The sequence below is a fragment of the Microchirus variegatus genome, assembly GCF_963457635.1.
Source record: "Microchirus variegatus genome assembly, chromosome: 20".
In the NCBI taxonomy this organism is placed as follows: domain Eukaryota; kingdom Metazoa; phylum Chordata; class Actinopteri; order Pleuronectiformes; family Soleidae; genus Microchirus; species Microchirus variegatus.
In genome coordinates, this window is record NC_139821.1 from 8108094 (window position 1) to 8126755 (window position 18662).

Consider the following 18662-nt stretch of genomic DNA (forward strand, 5'->3'; position numbering starts at 1 on the left):
TCGGAGCCGCCATCTCACATAATAAACCATCACCCAAAGATCCCCAATCAACGTGATTCAGTGCTGTAATTCACTCAACTGCTACAGGGTCCAAGTAATTTACAAAATTATGATTTTGCCTGCCACACATTTTTTAACCCAACCTTTCACTTTGAATAAGGTTTCCAGCAGTGTTCTTCTCAAATGAAAAATGAATTTACACACAGGGAGCAGTCAGGTAGCTGAACAATGGCAATTACAGAGGAAGGAGTAGCAAGAGCTTAAAAATAATATGTCACTTGTAGAAACCTGTTGAGCATTTACGATGTTATGTTTTAAAGACGCGGGAACAAGACGCCCATGCTTGTTAACTGGAAATGAGTGTAATTATGAGCAGTAAAATGGACAGAATTAAAAAACAAACATTTACCGTCAGCTCTAAATTGTCAGCCACATAGACGAGATTATCTCTCCTCTCCCGTTCACTCCCTCCATTCCTCTTTGCCTTTTTGACTCGCTAAAATGTCATCTTAACACCAAAGAGAATCCATCTCTTTCGTTTGCTTTCTCATTGTGACACTTGTTCACCTTCTTTCTCCAAACATGGTAAACAGAAAAGAGCTGCACCATCACAGTTTGAGAATGTGTGTGTGTGTGTGTGTGTGTGTGTGTGTGTGTGTGTGTGTGTGTGTGTGTGTGTGTGTGTGTGTGTGTGTGTGTGTGTGTGTGTGTGTGTGTGTGCGTCTAGCCGTCAAGTGGTTGATAAACATCTCTCCCTCTCTCGGACACACTGTAACTAAACCCGTCTTCTTCGCGGCCCATCTGTCTTTCTTGTGACAACAACCTAAAATTTGAGTGTGAAAGTCACAGAGGGAGATCACTTCTCATGGTTCTTTTATACACACACAATTCTAAGAATCTTTTCACACAATTAGTAGACAACGCCGGGACATAACCTGAGGGCAGAGGAAGCCAGTGAGGAAAACCATAGCAGCACAAGTGACAAATGTCATTTTAGAACTGATAAATAAATGATCGGTGCCTCACAGTAAGAAGATTCTATGTTTGAAACCCCCAGTTCTGTGTGGTGTTTGCAGGTTTTCTCCCCAGTGTTCCATAGAACTTCCTCTCCATTCTAAAGACATGCAGATTGGCTGTATGTATGGAGTCTGTACGTTAGACTCATGACCTGCCTGTTACCCTGAAACGTTGCCTCTCACCCCATGTCAGCTGGGACTGGTGCCTGCTCTCAGCTCAAACTCTTTTAGTGCTACAGATAATTAAATAATTTATAATATTAAACGTCATAATTATGTTGGTGCCTGATTCGTGCAACACATAATTATGACGTTTTTCCCATCGTAGGGTGATCAGACAACAGAATTAATGCTGGATGATTTAGGCAAAATATTGCACTGGCCTATCTATCTATCCATCTATCTATAAAGCAAGTCTGTGTGTCTGTGAGGCATATCTCGCTGAACGTTAGTCAGATCGCCCTAAGACTTTGGATATGGGTTGAGCATGGCCCGATGGTGTGCATCCGTGATTTTCGCATTTATTTGGAGGAATTTTAATTTTCGCTGATTTATCATGCTGCACCAGGTATGCAGCTGTCTGGAGCGGGGAGGTGGGGCGGTTCACCGCAGGACATGGTGTTATACTGAAATGACGAGGTGTTCATTCACCAATACGCGAGCACATATTTATTTTGCATTAGCATGCTACTACCTTGCGGCTAACCTGGTGAACCTGTTTCCAAAGGTAAGCTAGCAAGGCTACGATTGGCATTAGCGTAGGGCTAACATAATACAAACACTGTGCAACCTCATTAGGCACTGGCGTGGCTGACAGTCACAACATTTAGCTATGCTAATGCTAATCCAAAATGAAAACATTTGCCTTGTGCCTAATGAGTCTGCACAGTGTTTGTATTATTATGTATTATGTTAGCCGACTGCACTAGTATATTCCAATGCAAGGAATCAGAACCAGAAACAAGAACATCAGAGGACCTTTGAATGACAGAAGAATATAAACCCTTGGATAAGGCCTACATTAGATGCAGAGAAGCACATTAATAATAGTATAAGGACACTCAGATAAAGTATATGGACTTCCAAACTTCAGTATAAACCGCACAATAATTCTAAAGCCCCGATATATTAAGATGCCTCTCTTCTTTTTAGCATAATATTAACTCAAAAATTACTGAATGGCTAATTTGTCAAGTGGAGTGCTTCTCTGCATGTGTATTGCATGCATGCGTGCATGAGTGCGAGGCGAGCATGCTTCTTTGCTGCATGCTCTGCGTGTGTACGAGTTGTCACATACACACCCCCGTCTCTGCAAATGTGAGGCTACTAAGCTCCATCACCAAGGAAACCAGCTTGTTGCCAGGTAGCAACAGAGAGAGAGGGAGAGAGTGAGAGGAAGAGAGAGAAACAGAAATAAAAGGAGAGAGATATAGAGAGAGACAGACTCAGAAAGTGAAGATGGGGGGAAAAAATGACTGTGAAATCAAAGGATGAAATTTAATAGAAGTGACAATGAGCTAAAACATCATTTTTTCCAGATGCTTTACCAGTGTGAGTATAATAGATTTTTCCACACGGAGAGCTTCAGCAAATTTTCGGTGAAAAGGAAAGTTTCCTTCAGTGAAACATTTAATCAGTTAATTGACAAATTGTTTTCACACTTTGTGAGTCTTGAAATCGCTGAAATCAAATGTAGAAGTATAGGTTAAACAGCTGAAAACGCCGCTGCCAGAATGCAAGCTTTAAAGTGAGGGAAACAGAAGTGGTCAGCCATCTGCAATGACGTAACTTTAATCCATCTTTGCCTCCCGCAAAGCTGATTTTTTTTCCTTCTTCAATGAATTATCATACACTGTGTTCCGTTCTTTTGTCGTGGGTGGGCGTGCATTTCAATCTGTCCCTGTCAAAGTGCTGGATATAATAGTTCAATCTGACTTTGATGGAATTAGATTAGAGTTTAACACTCATCCGACAACGTAGTAACATACTGTAGAGACCACGTAACATCACAGCTCTGGGCCAATGGCAAAGTTACTTCCTGCTGATGATCTGACTCTCATTAGTAGGCGATTAAAAACAGGAGATCAGCACAAGATGGTGAAGAAGCACATGTGTAGGCTGAACTGAAGTGACTCTTCCCGATGTGTGTGATGACCTATGTTTTAAATAATGATGCACGAGGGAAGAGTCATAGAAGAATTGACTTTTCATTTTCGGACTCATTAGAGATGCTGCAGGTCTGCGACTGTCAAACACCTCCATTTTGGAAAGAGCAACTATTGGGAGAAAAAAAGAATGTGACTTCATTTCATACCAGCATGCTTAAACATACCGAATATCCTGCCTGATACAACACTGTCAAATTCCCAAACATGGCGTTTCAAATCATGACACAGCACATTCAGACGTTCTAAATTATGACATCGCATGTTTACACTGCAGCAGAGCACAGAGAGGAGTCGGAGGGTGGGGGCTCGCCAGTGAATTGAAGATGGCATTTTAATTAGATCAGGGAGCAGAGACAGAAAGAGCAAGGAAGAGAAAAGAGGGGGAATAGATAAGAAGCAGAGAGGGAGAGGGAGAAGACGGCAGGAGCACACTTTCATGTGCATCATACACACTGGATTATCTATACAGTAAGTGGTAAAGCGTCGTCTTTCATAGGTTTCGCCAGTGATAATGAGCTGTAACACCGCATTGAAGCAAAATGGGTTATTGGCGCTACACGACTCAAACAGAATGTGAAGTTCAAACATTTACTGTGGCTACAAACGGCCTAAAGCGGAGGCTATTTATACAGTATATATACACTGAAACACTAACAATTAAATTCACAAGGAAAGCTCGAACAAAACCATATGCAGAAATGAATATATCACAAAAACACATTATTCCCAATTAGTCCACAGGAAGCGATGAAGTTTGGATCGATAATGCCACTGAGCTAATTCAATTACTGCATGCCTAACAGCAAATACTGTATATGAGATATTTGCACACTTCGGTTTGCTGAGGATCACATATAAATGTCTATAGAGGTGTAAGGGGAACACTGTGAAGATGAGGCGGGGAATGGAACATCATGGAAGGAAATTTAGCATCAGTAGCTATGATTTTCTCTCCGCTATGCTCTCACATACAAACACATATGTCATTTGCATCATCTATTTCTTTATCATGAAATAGAAAGAAGCAGAGTTGCTAGGCAGCACTGACTAACCACAGTCCATAATCAAATGTGATTACTAGTATACAGTATATACTGCATATATAGTATCTTTCACACTCCATTCATCCCCTTTTCAGCCAAGTTAATTTTCCCCGTCTACCGGTCCATTTTATTGGTCTTTGTGCACTATTTTCTGCATCCTTGGCTAACGTGCTGCTTCACAAGAAGAAACAGTCAACACAAAGACAAAGACAGATGGAGTAAGTGAGGGTGCATGTGCTGGAAGTGTCTTAGGAGGTAGAAAGACGAGGGTGTGAGACTGAGAAAAAGGGAAGAGAAAGCAGAAAACACCTGGCCGACAAACAAGGAGCACGAGTGTGAGAAGAAAGTAACAGAGTCAGTGACAGGAAGTCCAAAGTAAATATAAAAACAGACAAGTCCATGTAGGGTAAGTGGTGTTGCCGGAGTTGCCTGGCAACCTAAAAGTTTGGATTGAATCTCACAGCCAAGCCATTATTGTTGTGAACTAATCTGTACTTTTAATATACATCTACAACAAAGTGAGAAAGAAGAAACGCAGAGGAACACAGACGAGAGGCGGGCAGCAGCAGCAGCAGCAGCAGCAGCAGCAGCAGCAGCTTGTTAGGAAAGACCACAGACAGGGCACAGATGATCAGGACCTTAGCAGACTTTATTTATGTTAGATCTGAGGATGTGTGCATAGATGCTCAGCTTTGCAACTGCTTAAAGTCCAAATTGAAAACTTGAAATAGTTTTTTAGCAGCACCTTATTACATTTTTTTTTTCATTACCACTGTATCTCCAGGCAAAAATCAAATTCTGACTTGATTGAGTTTGGTCATTTCTAAACCTGATCTGAGTGCCTGATCTGGTGAGGTGATCGATCAATCACTTGATATTATCATCGTAAAATATCCACATATTAATAACATATTATAATATATATAAAAAACAGCTTCTTTCACAAGATTTGAATCTTCTTAAAAGCAACTCGGGAGTGCAGTCTTTCTCTTCCACCTCCCTCTTTCACCTTCTAATTCTCTAAATACTTCATATACACATCCCAAAGCAGGGGTTACGATACCATTTATTTAAACTGTCTATTTTACAAAAAGCTCTCATAGTAATGTAATGTATAATGTGAGGGCAGAGGTGTCAGAGAGTCATGTGGCCTAAAGCCTGCTGCCAACTAGTGGCCGGAGGTTTAAATACAACACAAAACCAATGTCAAGAACATTTCCCATGTCTTCCTGATATCTATATCATTAAATGATGATGGATATTGAGATTTTTTTTAGTGTATGAAGCTATTTTCTTATAGTGTGTCTGTGTTTCTGTCTTTTGCTCACCCACACACTTCAAAGCCTCTGTTAAGCAGACTTGGTGAGACTAATAGTAAAAAGCTAATGGTTAACACGTGTGGAGCCATGGACTGCCTAACCTTCTGAACCATTTTGCTCCGTGTATGTGTGTGTGTGTGTGTGTGTGTGTGTGTGTGTGTGTAAGAGAGAGCACAGACGGTATAATGTACCGTGTGTATACGTGTGCAGCACATGTATAACAGCTGACTCGTCTTAACTCGTGAAACTGGAGTCCTATAAAAATAGGAAATGGCTCAAATCGTACAGTTCTGTAAGCCTAGCTCATCGTGAATAAACACTCTGTCATCAAAGCCAGTCACATGATACCTTGAGTTACTTACTACTTAGTATTAATATTAATTAATCAATTACATGGTTATTTATTTGGCATAAAACTTAAATCACTTCAAGTCCAATGTCATACATTTGCCAACTCTCCTTATACATATACAACAAGGTTATTGTACTGATTTTGACTAGTTCATATGAGTTCATATGAAAAGATCCGTGAACATGTGTCACATCAGCACTTCAAACGTTCTACAATATTTACAGAGATTCTGATTCGAAACACGGACTTCGTCTAAATTTTGCAGATGCTCTCCTTCAGAGCGCGCTGAAACATGACAGGAAATCTGAAAGGGCTAGACATGTTTTCAGCTGCAGCAACATCTGTAAAGCATGCATATCTGGATACTTAAACGCTGTACTTTTTTTTTTTAAGGAGTAAATGTATGCATGCCTGTGGTAACCTCCTGCTTTGAAGTGAAGGGGTTCTGTGAACAGATTTTTAGATGGAGTGAAATATATTATTTACCATAGCCAATAAGAGTGTGATATCGCCGCTTCTAGCATAAAAGAGTTCAGGACTAAGATTTGAATTATGGTTAGGTGAAGTGTAGGGTGCACTTTGGAGATGAAATTTCAAAATAAAAGTCAGTCTAGTGGGAATAGCGTTTGCAATTATAGATAAAAGCTGCGTCCTTAACTGGAAAAACGCTGCTATTTGGATCAGTGATTTGCAAATAGTGGTTAGGGACAGCATAAGTCTCCATGACAGGATGTTTGTGTTTTAGCGCATGTGACGGCTACATCATGGATCAACAGGTGTGAGCAGCATTTAGCAGTAACAGCAGTAACAGAGGGAGATATGAGGATTACAACTTAGTCGCACCAACAACACACACTTTAATTTTTATATTTTCTATCTCTGCACCTCTTTCACTCGCTCACCTCTATGACTTCTTCTCCCCACCTCCACCATAACCAGCAACAACCCCTCATCCTAATACTCTGTCACTCTTTGTATCCATTATTCATGGCACAGTCGGCATTAAAGGACCTCGCAATATCGCTACGGCAACGACGCAGCAGCAGCAACCGCACTGGATCATGGGAAACTGGGTCACCTCCCAGGAGCGGGAGGGTACAACACACACACACACACACACACACACACACACACACACACACACACACACACACACACACACACACACTGATAGTTGTCCTAAAAAGCTGAAGGATTGGAGAGAAAAATGTGATGACGAAAGACAATGAAGCCAAAGAATAGGTCAAATGAGATAACACAAGTGAGATCAGCGATCCAGATACAGCAAATGATACAAATCACATACTCTTTGAGCTTCATAAAAGTAATATACACACAAATACACACACATCCTCTTATTTAAAGTCTCTCCATACACTGCTCTGTTCATAGTTAATCTGGCTTCACAATATCAAACAATGAAAGCCTCTCCTAATGCTCACTAAGCTTTGTCATCACTCGCAGCCTCTTATAGGTGTAGTAACTGTACAAAAGAATGCATCTTACACAAGTTATAGAGCTATGAATCCAACTGTGGAATAAGTCGGGTGATTATTTTTCACAGGAAGTGTCACGTTAATTTAATATATTAATATTATATTAAGTTTCATTTAGACCAAACTGTGCAAAGTTTCTCCTAAATCATGAAAAGCTCTATGTTTCGTAAAAAAATCTACTTAAAGGGTACATTTTAGCTTAAAATAAGGACATTAGTTTAAGCAATGTGCCTCACACCAGCCTCTCAACAACAAACAATAGATAGAACAATAGCAAAAGCAAAAAAACCTTTAAAACTTTAAAAACAAATGCTGGAATCAATGTGTAAAAATATAACAAACTTCTTTCCAGCATTTAGCAGCAGCTCCTCAATGGTCTTAAGACTTGCAAATCCTTTATGTGCTTCTCTTTATCCACACCTCTGTCTTTGTGGTAGATATAGATTTAAGGGTGGGGGAAGATCAATAAGGGAGAAGGACCTTTAAGTGGATGCACCTCTAATTAAAAAGCACAAGCCCTTAAGTTAATACTTTCAGTGTACATTGCACACACACACACACACACACACAGAGACTGTCTGACACATGTTGCCACCAAGAAAGGAAACGGAAACATCTGTTTCTATGGGAACCTGGCCCTTTGATGATGCAGAGCACGCTAGAAAGCATCACTCACACACAAACACACACACACACACAGCCATACGGACACACACCTTACCTGTGTACATCTATGTAAACATTCACCTTGTGTGTGCATGTGGGTGTATAGAGTAAAGAGGGAGACAAATAGACAGAGAGGAAGAGAGAGAGAGTGTGTGTGTGTGTGTGTGTGTGTGTGTGTGTGTGTGTGTGTGTGTGTGTGTGTGTGTGTGTGTGTGTGTGTGTGTGTGTGTGTGTGAGAGAGACTGCCAGATCCCAGACCAGATGGCTAAATGTCAGTGAATACCACACCAACATCACTACTTCTCCCAAACACAGTCGATACACACTGCAACAAAGCATCACCTATTCATTCAGCGAGCTGAGGGTCCATGCACTGAAGGATAATTCAGATATTGTGTTTACAGTCTTTGATGTGAGGCTTTAAAAAGCAGGAGCTGGGCGTTGCAGAAAAGCACAGTTTAATATTGCACGTCACAAAAAGGAGGGGGGGAAAGATTACTTTTACTGACAAGGCCAGCTCCTTCCTGTTACTTTTAAATGTCAGCGTTTGCAGCTCAGTAGTCTTTAGTTTTCTCACACAGGGTGGAAATCAAATGACAGGAGGCCTTTTAGCTGCTTTTCAGTTTGCTTTACTCCACTGGTGATGTCACACCGGGGCTTTTACGGCTGGTCAAATATTAGTCTGGAATGATAAAGACGGACACGGACAGACACACACACACACACACACACACACACACACACACACACACACACACACACACACACACGGAGAGAGAGAGAGTACACATTACACCTGTTTGCGTCTCTAATTTGCCCAGAGATCTACAGAGCACTTCCATTACCTGTGTTGCCACAACTCTACTGTTTGCTGTATGTGCACTTTGCTGTGTGTGTGTGTGTGTGTGTGTGTGTGTGTGTGTGTGTGTGTGTGTGTGTAATACTGGGATAGGGATAGTCAGTGATAGGGAGGTTACATGTAAAAATGTAACAGCCCGAAAACTAACCATGCTGTGATCAGGGGCTCATCGTTGGGCTTTTAGTATATAATACTATATACTACATACATATATATAATACGATATACTACATATATATACATATATATATATATATATATATATACACACACGCACACACAGTGGGCTTTTAGTATTTAATAAAGTATAAATAAATGTGAAAATGTGAATGTGCAGTGGCTGCCGTTCTCCTCTCTCAGTGACAGTCAGTCTTACAGTCCTGCCTGTGCTCGTGTGTCTTCCCACTGCTTCTGACTCGTCTGAGTGGGCTGAATGCAACGTTTTGCCCACAGAGTTTAAGCGTTAAATTTAAAACACAGATCACAAATCTGATAAAGGCACCGTTATTATTGTTCCAGTAATGACACCGGGTATGGGATTTTAGGATCCCATCTGTATTTTTGACACATATACAACACAGATTACACACAAGATTAACAACAACAACAACATTAATGGACGGTTGGAAGACTGTGTTAACAATTAGGCCCATGCTAAACCATAAAAGGGGGTGTTTTGTCCACAAGCAGAGTATAGATCAATCAATAAATCAATAACCTTACTAGTGCTTATACTGAGACAAGGACACATTGAACAGCATTGTCAAGTCACAACTGTAAAGCTCAACTACAAACACAGTGTATGATGAGGATATATCTGATGGAAACGGGAACATTAGCTCTGCTCCCTGTGGTATGGAGTACATTGAGAACTTTTGAGTTTTCAGTGATGGACAGAGACATCACTTTCTCTTTTTCCTGCGTGTGCTCTGTGGGAGCTTTAATGTGGGTCGATGTGAGGCAGAGGTGGACACTTTTAGCTCAGTAAAAATACCCTGCTCTATCTTTTTTTCTGTTCATTCTCTCCACAAACCCTCTCCTCTCCTGCCTTTAGTGCTGGCACATGCGGAGCTTTAATCTAACGATCAAGAATTCGACTAAGCCTTTGTGAAATGTTACTGATTGTTGCCTTAGCATTTAGGAAACTATATTTATTTTAGTTTCAGGACCTCTTCACCCCTACTTGTTTGCCAAGTAACATAAAACAAACCCACGCGGTTATACTGTATATATTTATGTCTCGACAAAACACGTATAGACAAACACAGCCTCAAAATCGCAGTGGTCTTAAATGAAGGTTTACAGGGTTGCAACATGGGATGATTTCCACGTAAGGATCAGGAAACATGGGTCAGATGCCTGCAGCATTCTCACAATAGCCTAAAATACACCCATGTTGTTCTAAGTTTGCACTGCAAGCAGAGACACACAAACAATGGGGGCTCACATACTAAACCATGAGTATGTTCATGATAAATGGGCTCTTTTTAAAAGATAAGGTCCCTATCTTTATCAGCAAAATGGGACTATTAAAAAAAGCGAGGAAGGAAGAGGAAATAATGTTGTAATTAATGTGGTGCCACAGGTGCCATCATTTGGTGTCTTCATCTTTTACTTTTATTGGAGGTAAATAGGGGGTGGATAAGAGCAAGGTAAAGAAGAGTAATAGAGACAGGGAGGGACAGTGTCACACACAAAAATTTGCTCACGACAGTATTGATCCTGTTTAAGAGCCGGGAAGTAGTTCTTCAAAAAAAAAAACTTGCCTTGTAGTGCCTTTTTTCCTCCACGTCCAAGGTGAAATTGTATTCACACTAAATCTCACGATACACTTAAGACTCGGGACAATAGAGCAGAACCCAAACAGTGAAACGGTCTAAAGCAGTAACTCTGGAGTTGTTGAGCAACACAATGGTGACTGGGGTATTTGTCGTTTCCTCTACGACAGACAAAGGATTTCACATTTTATATCTGTGTCCTAAATCATATACATCTCATATCATATGTACACAATAAATATACATATATGCGACGGCGACTGAATTGTAATACGCCGTTAATCGAATTCCGCAGTAGCTATTCTTACACGCACATAAACACACTTCTCCCTGAGTGGCTGCATTCCACTGTGTCACTTCAGAGGTGCATTGACACACACAAAGAGTTAGAAGAAAACACAGACCAACATTGTTTAGATAAGTGTACGTACAGCTAGATACTGATCGTTCCTCTCATCTATAAATAGACCCTCCTAGCAACCGGCAGACTCGCACCCAAAGGAACAGTATGTTAACTTGATCCTCTACAGCAGAACAAACTGAGAGAGAGAGAGAGGGAAAAAGAAAACGACTGGAGAGTGAAGAAAAGACTATCATTCGGACAGTAAATGAGGAACAAAATCTTCAGCAGACACTTAACAAAGTGATGACTTTCAAACATACTGGGTCCAAAGTGGCAGATGGTCGGTAAAAACAAAAAAACACACACATACACACAAAAAGCATGTTTTTCTTCAGGCAAACAGTCTCAATCACATTACAGCGTCGATTGCTGTAAAATCTGAAAATCTGCTCAAAGATTATAGGTCAACCAGTTGAAAAAATATGAATAACCTGACCACTATAACATGTTGAGTGTGGCTAAAAAAACATTGCATGAATACAGACTATTACCATCCGGCCGGAGGTACAGGGTTCCACAGTCTTAATAAGGTTAGACTGATAAACGCCTCTGTGCACTATGTCAATCTGGAAACTAAATATGGAACTTTAAGGAGCCTTAAACACCGTCTTCTGCTCAACTTATAATATGTGTGTATTTATGTCTGTGGTTAATTGTAATGTTGTTTCTTTTCTGTCTCATACGTTGTTGTTTTTTTTCCGCAAACAAAGCTGCTGTGATGCAAGAGAAAAATTTCAGGCACGTTCTGACAATAAAGTATTATCGTATCATATCATAGGAGACTGATCAACAGGAGTATTTATAACCCTAACCCCTTTAAGACGCTTTGGACGTCACAAAAGCGTTCTTCTGACTGTAATACAACTATGTGAAAGTTACAGTACACTCACAAGAGACCAGATAACACAAACATCAAGTGCATTGGCTTTTAAGAGGTGATTCATTGAGTGTATTAGAAAAGCCTACTGCAGATTCAACAGGTAATTCGTCACCTACACACACACACAGAGTCCTAAGTCACTATGAACCAGATTAACTTATTATTATTGCTCAGGGGCTTAGGTGTTTGTGTGTGTAAGCTTGAGTGTGTTTATTGCCTCTCCGTCAGTTAGCGCCTGGTGTATTGATTAGCTAATTGCTTGGTTATGACATCATTATTGTGTATGTGTGGAACTATCTATACTGATCTGATTAGACGGAACAATGAGGGGAAGATGGCAAGCGGGTGAACGGTGCTTAATGAAAGAAATAAAGAAAGAAAATAGAAGAGAGTAGAAGAAGTTTCTCTTGCTCAAGCTTCACACTTGAGTTTGACAAAAAAAAAACCTCTATAGTTCATTTTCATTGTTCCTGAGACTGAACATGCCAGAGTGCAGCGTCTGTTTCCTCCCTGAGAAAAAGAGACTCTCTTACACTTTGGTTCCTACCCCTTCTTTCCTCTGTAACCAAGGACAGATGAGGAGCATCACTACGGTTACCATATCCATGACAACCTCTCCTGCTGCTATTATTGGGCATGCTGTCAAGGAGACAGAGCAGCACATTATGGGATGCGGACAGAAATAGAAATCTTATTGAAGGCAATACAACAGATCTCTGCTATTACATAAGAAAGGCTTGTGCAAATTTGACGGGGGGGGGGGGGGCATATTGATTCTAAACTGGGGCTCGATCGCACAAACAGTCAGAGGTAAATCTTCAGAAGTTCATCGACGCTGAGCTACAGTGGTGATGCAGCTGTTTTGAACTCACAAGGAAAATATGGGGGGGAGACAAAAGTGTAAATGAACATTTAAAAGCATTGATGATAATTAATGATTAAGGATATATTTATATTTGATGGTTACCTTCACTTAATAGTGTTAGAAACAGGGTCACACTCTCATGCTTCGCAAATGCGCACGTGACGGTTTGGTCTGTTTAAGTAAAACAGGCACAGCTCTGTATAAACCCATCATCTAAATGACTAAAATGTGACTATAATGAAAATCACAGCAGACACTCTGGCAAATGAAGCGACGGCAAGTAATATGGATTATGGCAGTCCTAGGTTTAATTACTTGCCTCGCAAGCACAATGAAAGGACTAAATAAGGTCAATTGTCAAACTGAATGCTTATTACGAACACAATGTGTGCACAGTTAAAGATGCACTTGTGCCAATGTCAAATGAAGGCGCTGTTTATGGATGCAATGTTTTCAATTCTGACTCATGCTCGATACATGCCCTTGGCTTTGTCTTTACACCGTGCTAATGAAAAAGTCTGTCATTTAGAGGTTGTTAAGAGGTCTTTAGGCCAAGAAGAGCTGATATAGAATTCATCAAACCGTGTCGAACGTGTATAATAACACTAAAATAAAGTAGTAATAAACCAGTTCAAACTCAATACTCTCACACACACAAACACGGTTCAACTGTGTGTCTAAGCCGCTGCTACATCTGCACTTTACTTCCTGTCTGTCAGAAGGTTATAAAACTAATTGGCCACATCTGTCGTGGCACTGAATAGGTTTATGTATGTCTTCTATCTCTTTACAAACTCAAGTAGAGTCCAAAATAACCCTGTTAAAAAAATAGTAGACTATAAAATAGGTTCCTGCAAATATGTGTTTAGCTAGTTTTCAATTGAAATGGTAAAACATTATGTTCCCACTGGTAAGAATGTGATATCTGTATCTGTGCGATAATATGAAAGGAGAAGAGAAAGGGTAACAGACACAGATTGAGAAAACACAAACATGTGTCCTCCCTCAGTTCCATTTACCCTCCCACTCACTCATAAACTGGCTCTGACATGATATCATGAAAGGATAAATCAGATCACTCATTGTAAGACAAGTGAAAACAAATGTCATTTCTGCACACGCTTACAGCCTTGGAAACAGCGCGCCCCCCAAAGCAACTTCATGAGCGCAAAAATTCCATCTTATCCAGATTATGTAAAAAACAAAGCTCTCCCTAATACTAATTCAGTTCGGCAAATCGGTGGTTAGACAATCCGAGGACATGCTGACATGCGCTGACGGCAGAGTCCGTATACAGCACAGAAGAATTAGGGAATCATTCTTAGAAATTCAGAGTGACAGATGTTACATGGCCTCAGAGGGATTAGCATCCTCTCCACACTAATACACTGTGGGCTCTCACTCTCATACACACACACACATTGTACAGATACATGTATTCATATTGATTTATGTTTACATAACACACGACAGTTCACACATCCTGATGAGTGGCCAGGGTTAGGTAATTAGAGTGGTATTTTGGCAACGCAAAAACACTCACAACCACTGAGTACGTAGCAGCACGTGTCTTTGTTTAGCGGGATATGTTATCCTTTAGATTAAATTATAGTACATTTATTAAATTAGCAGAGATGACGTTTTTGCCAACCGCAAAAAAGAGTCATGTCAGTTCACCGAGAGCTCATAAAGTCTCAATCATAACAGTTATTTTCTCCTCTGCCAATAGCATTATTTCCCCCAGAAGACAATGATGCTTATCCTTTGATCAAACACAACTGGCTCTATCTGATACAACTGGAAACTCCTCGAGTCAAAGCAACCAAAACCATCATAATGACCAACTCTGCTCAATCCAAACCACAAGAATTTCTTGTCATATACCTTAATAATTAATTCATAGCATCACGTAGCATCTACTACTCCTGCTTATTAAACACATGGCAGCAAATCACACTTGAATCAGCTGGAAATGCAAATGACACGCTGCTCTGGAATGCTAATTACCAGAAAAACCTGCATAGCTAAAAAGACAAGACGTGAGTCAACATATTTCATTTATGTGTCCGGCAAACAACTGAAGCCAAGACCAAAAACACTCTCTCAGCGACCAACAAAAACAAACAAGAAAGGGAGCGTCTGCAAATGTTGTAGATATAACTCACCAGGTTGGAGTTGGTGGCGTTGGAATCATCCTCGGGGAAGGGGATGTAGACGGCTAAGGCCACGCAGTTGGCGAAAATGGTCATCAGGATAATGATCTCGAACGGTCTGAGAGCAGAGTTAAGGAATATAAACAACTTTGACAGAACAATAAATGACGTTAGACCATAACAGGTCGGCTTTTCATGCACTTAAAGGTCCAATGTGTAAAGAATGAGTGACATTTAATCTGCTGACCCCTCTGCCTAAAGTTATTCCAAAGTTACACCAACATACTTCAATTTCAATTTGCCAATTCTCCTAAATATGACACACTGGACCTTTAAACTCAAGAGTTTGACATTATCAGCATCATCGAGACAACATTCAAGACAGGGATGAGGACATTACACAGCACTAAATAATACAGTGTGAAAAAGCCTCAATAATTAGGCACATTATTACAATGAAGAGGTATTTTTTAAACAATCTTACATATACGAAGTATTTATATATCCTATATATACGCGCACACACACACGCAGCAAAGTGCACGACCAATGTACACAATGAGAGAGATCAAAGCTGTTGAGTTTGCCTTTTTGTTAACAATAGGACTCACTGGATCACTTAGGGACCTCTCAGAGTGCATGTGTGTGTTGGGTGGTGGGTTCAAGGCAGATGGTTTGAGAGAGACAGTGCATGTCCTAATATGGGCGCAGCGAGGAGCGGGCTTGTCGCGTGGAAGACGGGATGTGGACGGAGTGAGAGCGGAGATGGAATGAGAGGGAGCGGAGAGAGAGAGAGAGACACACGGAGGGTTTTTATTTGGAGCGGTCCTTGAGAGGGGAGTGACCTCATTATTTTTGGCCTCGGAGAGATACAATGTGAGAGAATGGCAGAGTGAGAGAGGGAGGGAAGAGAATGTGAAGGAGAGATAGAGGAGGTCTGGTTTTCATCAACACAATTAGTAACTGCCACTGCTGTCACCTCTCTCCACCTCCTTTTTCTCTCCCATTCTTGCCTCCCTTCCTTCCTTCAGGTCTTGTTTGGCCGCGCGTTAAATCGGTTCGGGACTCGAGCTCTTTTGCGTTTTTAAAATAAACAGCGACATACTGATGACTTGCACTGTCAGAAACTCAAATCCAGAAGATGAAGTGAAGGCAAACGTGCGCCTTTTTCAGCCGACATTCGTGTTCAACACGCTGCATCAAGCAATAAAACACAGAAGGTCAGAAACAAGGTTAAGCACGAGTGGCAGCTTTGGCAGGTGGAAAGCCAATGAGGAATCATTCCCCTGTTGCTACACTATGAAAACATTAAATGGTTGGATTACGTACAAGTGCAGGGGAAATCAGCAAAAAAAAAGAAAAGCCAGGAAGTGGCTAAAGTGGCAGAAAAAGCCTTAACATAATCCTGATGCAGTTTGACAAAATGAAATCACTAAAAGATGTTCTCACTCAGGATTGGATTGTGAAACGCTGAAACATGTGTTGCTTTAGCCCTAATCAGTTTGACCCTGGTTATCTAATCAGAAAGTCATGGTAAAATACAAAATAAATTTCCCAACAGCCTCGAGGTCCAATCATCATTTACAGAACAGAAAAACACAACAAGTGTGAAACGGTTTGTTTCCGAAATCCCCAAGCAAACCAAATCCATTTAACCCTTTAAATCTGTTTAATTAGTCAGAGTGTGACACGTGAAATAACCATGTTAAATAAGAAGTGACCTCAACTATTCACAGTCTTGTTGTGTTCTGCTCAATCACTATTTTTAGTAAAAGGCCTTAAGGCAAAGAATGAGAGGCAGAAAAAAAGATTCTTTTTTTTTTTTACAGTAGTGCTAATACTTTGTTTATGTTTGGATTAAGACTTGACCCTTGAACACCAGCGGCCACAAGATCATTCAGGTCATTTAGCTCATTCAACCGGGGACCGAAAACGCATCTAAGTTAATCACTGACTCTTGTACTGGGGGCTCATTAAAAACACACTCCAGACATGCGGGCACCCACAGACAAACAGGCCTATGACTCACTCTGGGTTCCTGACCCATAATTTAAGAAAACCCTTGAGGTCTGCTTCCATCAACATGATAATAAATCTCATGTCTGCTCTGCTGTTGAGAGGAAAGCAACACAAGAAAAAGCCTAGACAAGGAATCAAACCAAAGATCAGCCGAAATTTCCTCTAATAATACATTTAATTGCGAGTGTAAAAAAAAAAGCAGTGTAAGATTACACGAGATTTAAACGCCACTGTTGTGGGGAAACACAGTCATGTGCAGCTGAAAGACTTAATCAGCATTGTATGAACTCAATTGACAATGAACACGAATCTCAAATTTGTCGAACATTTTTTGCACTCGGTTCACAGGGATACGGCTGCCTGTTTAACATTTACATTCTGAATTTTAACGAGCTAATTATATACGCACTGAAAACTACATACAGTACTGTAATTTTACATACCAGGATGCTGTCACTGATGTTATTTGGGAAAGGAAGTCCAGAGCTGAACTGTGCTGTTGTGATTCTGGAAGCATTTATCAGAGCAGAAAATGCATAAAGACAGCGTATTCCCCCTTGTGCCACCTGATGTATAATCTGTTCGCCAGAAGCCAGAGTGTGTATGTGTGTAAATGCACTCGTGCACCTTTTAAAAACGACCACTTAGTGTGATTTCACATGGACAACACAGACATACACCTGCAGCCTGCGCTATCCTTGTCTCTCACGCTGACCTTGCAAGTCTGCAGGTAATGCTTCATGTGACAGTGCGATTTCTCTGTGTGTGTGTGTGTGTGTGTGTGTGTCTTTTATCATCCAGGTGTAAGTGTGTGTGTCCTCTAATCTACGAGTATGTCTCATGTGTACGTCTGAGCTCAGACAGGCCCCATCGACCTGTTGAGAGCAGTCATTGTTGTTGTCTTGGTAACAGCAGGAGAGGAAGAGAGGATGATTTTTGGGAGAGACACAGGTACTCACAGAATACAGGACGCAAGACACACACACACATTTAAACACACAGAGAATGAGGAAGCAAAACAAAATCTTATATTTAAATAAGTCACAGTGACGCACATCCCAAAAGACATGATATTTTCCCTTTTTCTTCTCTAAACGTGCTCTTCTTCCCTACACTCATTTCATGTGTTCACCTCCCCCTTGCTCTTTATTCCTTCCCACATTTCAAGGCTGTTTAAATGAATGACTCAGGGAATTGTGGGTAATGATCTGAACTCTCATCAGTCATTGGCGGAGATTGTTCCAGTGACCCTGAGGGTGTCTGCCGGCTAATTTTCTTTTTTCCCCTTTCTTGCATTTGCCCAGCTGGATAGTGTTGCGTGAGGTGAGTTTCTGACATCCGAGCGTTGATAATTATACATACACAAGGTGACCAGTAGAAGCGCCGTCTGTACCCGCTGTTTTACAGCCAAAAGGGTGATAACACACATTTAAAACAGCAGGCTTGTTCCCATGGGACCTTTATAGTTGTTTATTGTTTAAAAAGAGCGTGTTTCTATTGATTTAAGTGGTGTGATTTTCACATAAAGTAGACATATTATATTCTATTTCTCCAAGTTAATCCCTGGTGTCCGTGACATGCTTTGGTCAAAATACCTTAAGGATGAAGCACCACAGCAGTTCAATCACCCTGCCAAAACAGCCCT

General features: G+C 40.7%; 1 protein-coding gene across 1 annotated transcript in view; it reads right to left on the reverse strand.

Annotated features, from left to right (window-relative positions):
* The window catches only part of cacna1c (calcium channel, voltage-dependent, L type, alpha 1C subunit), a gene marked incomplete at both ends in the record, with an annotated part of 156889 nt that overhangs the window by 82654 nt on the left and 55573 nt on the right, over positions 1-18662 (reverse strand). Inside the window, one exon of the mRNA XM_083906641.1 lies at positions 15011-15116. Within this exon, the coding sequence (XP_083762767.1) occupies positions 15011-15116 (106 nt within the window). The remainder of the gene's footprint in view (positions 1-15010; positions 15117-18662) is intronic.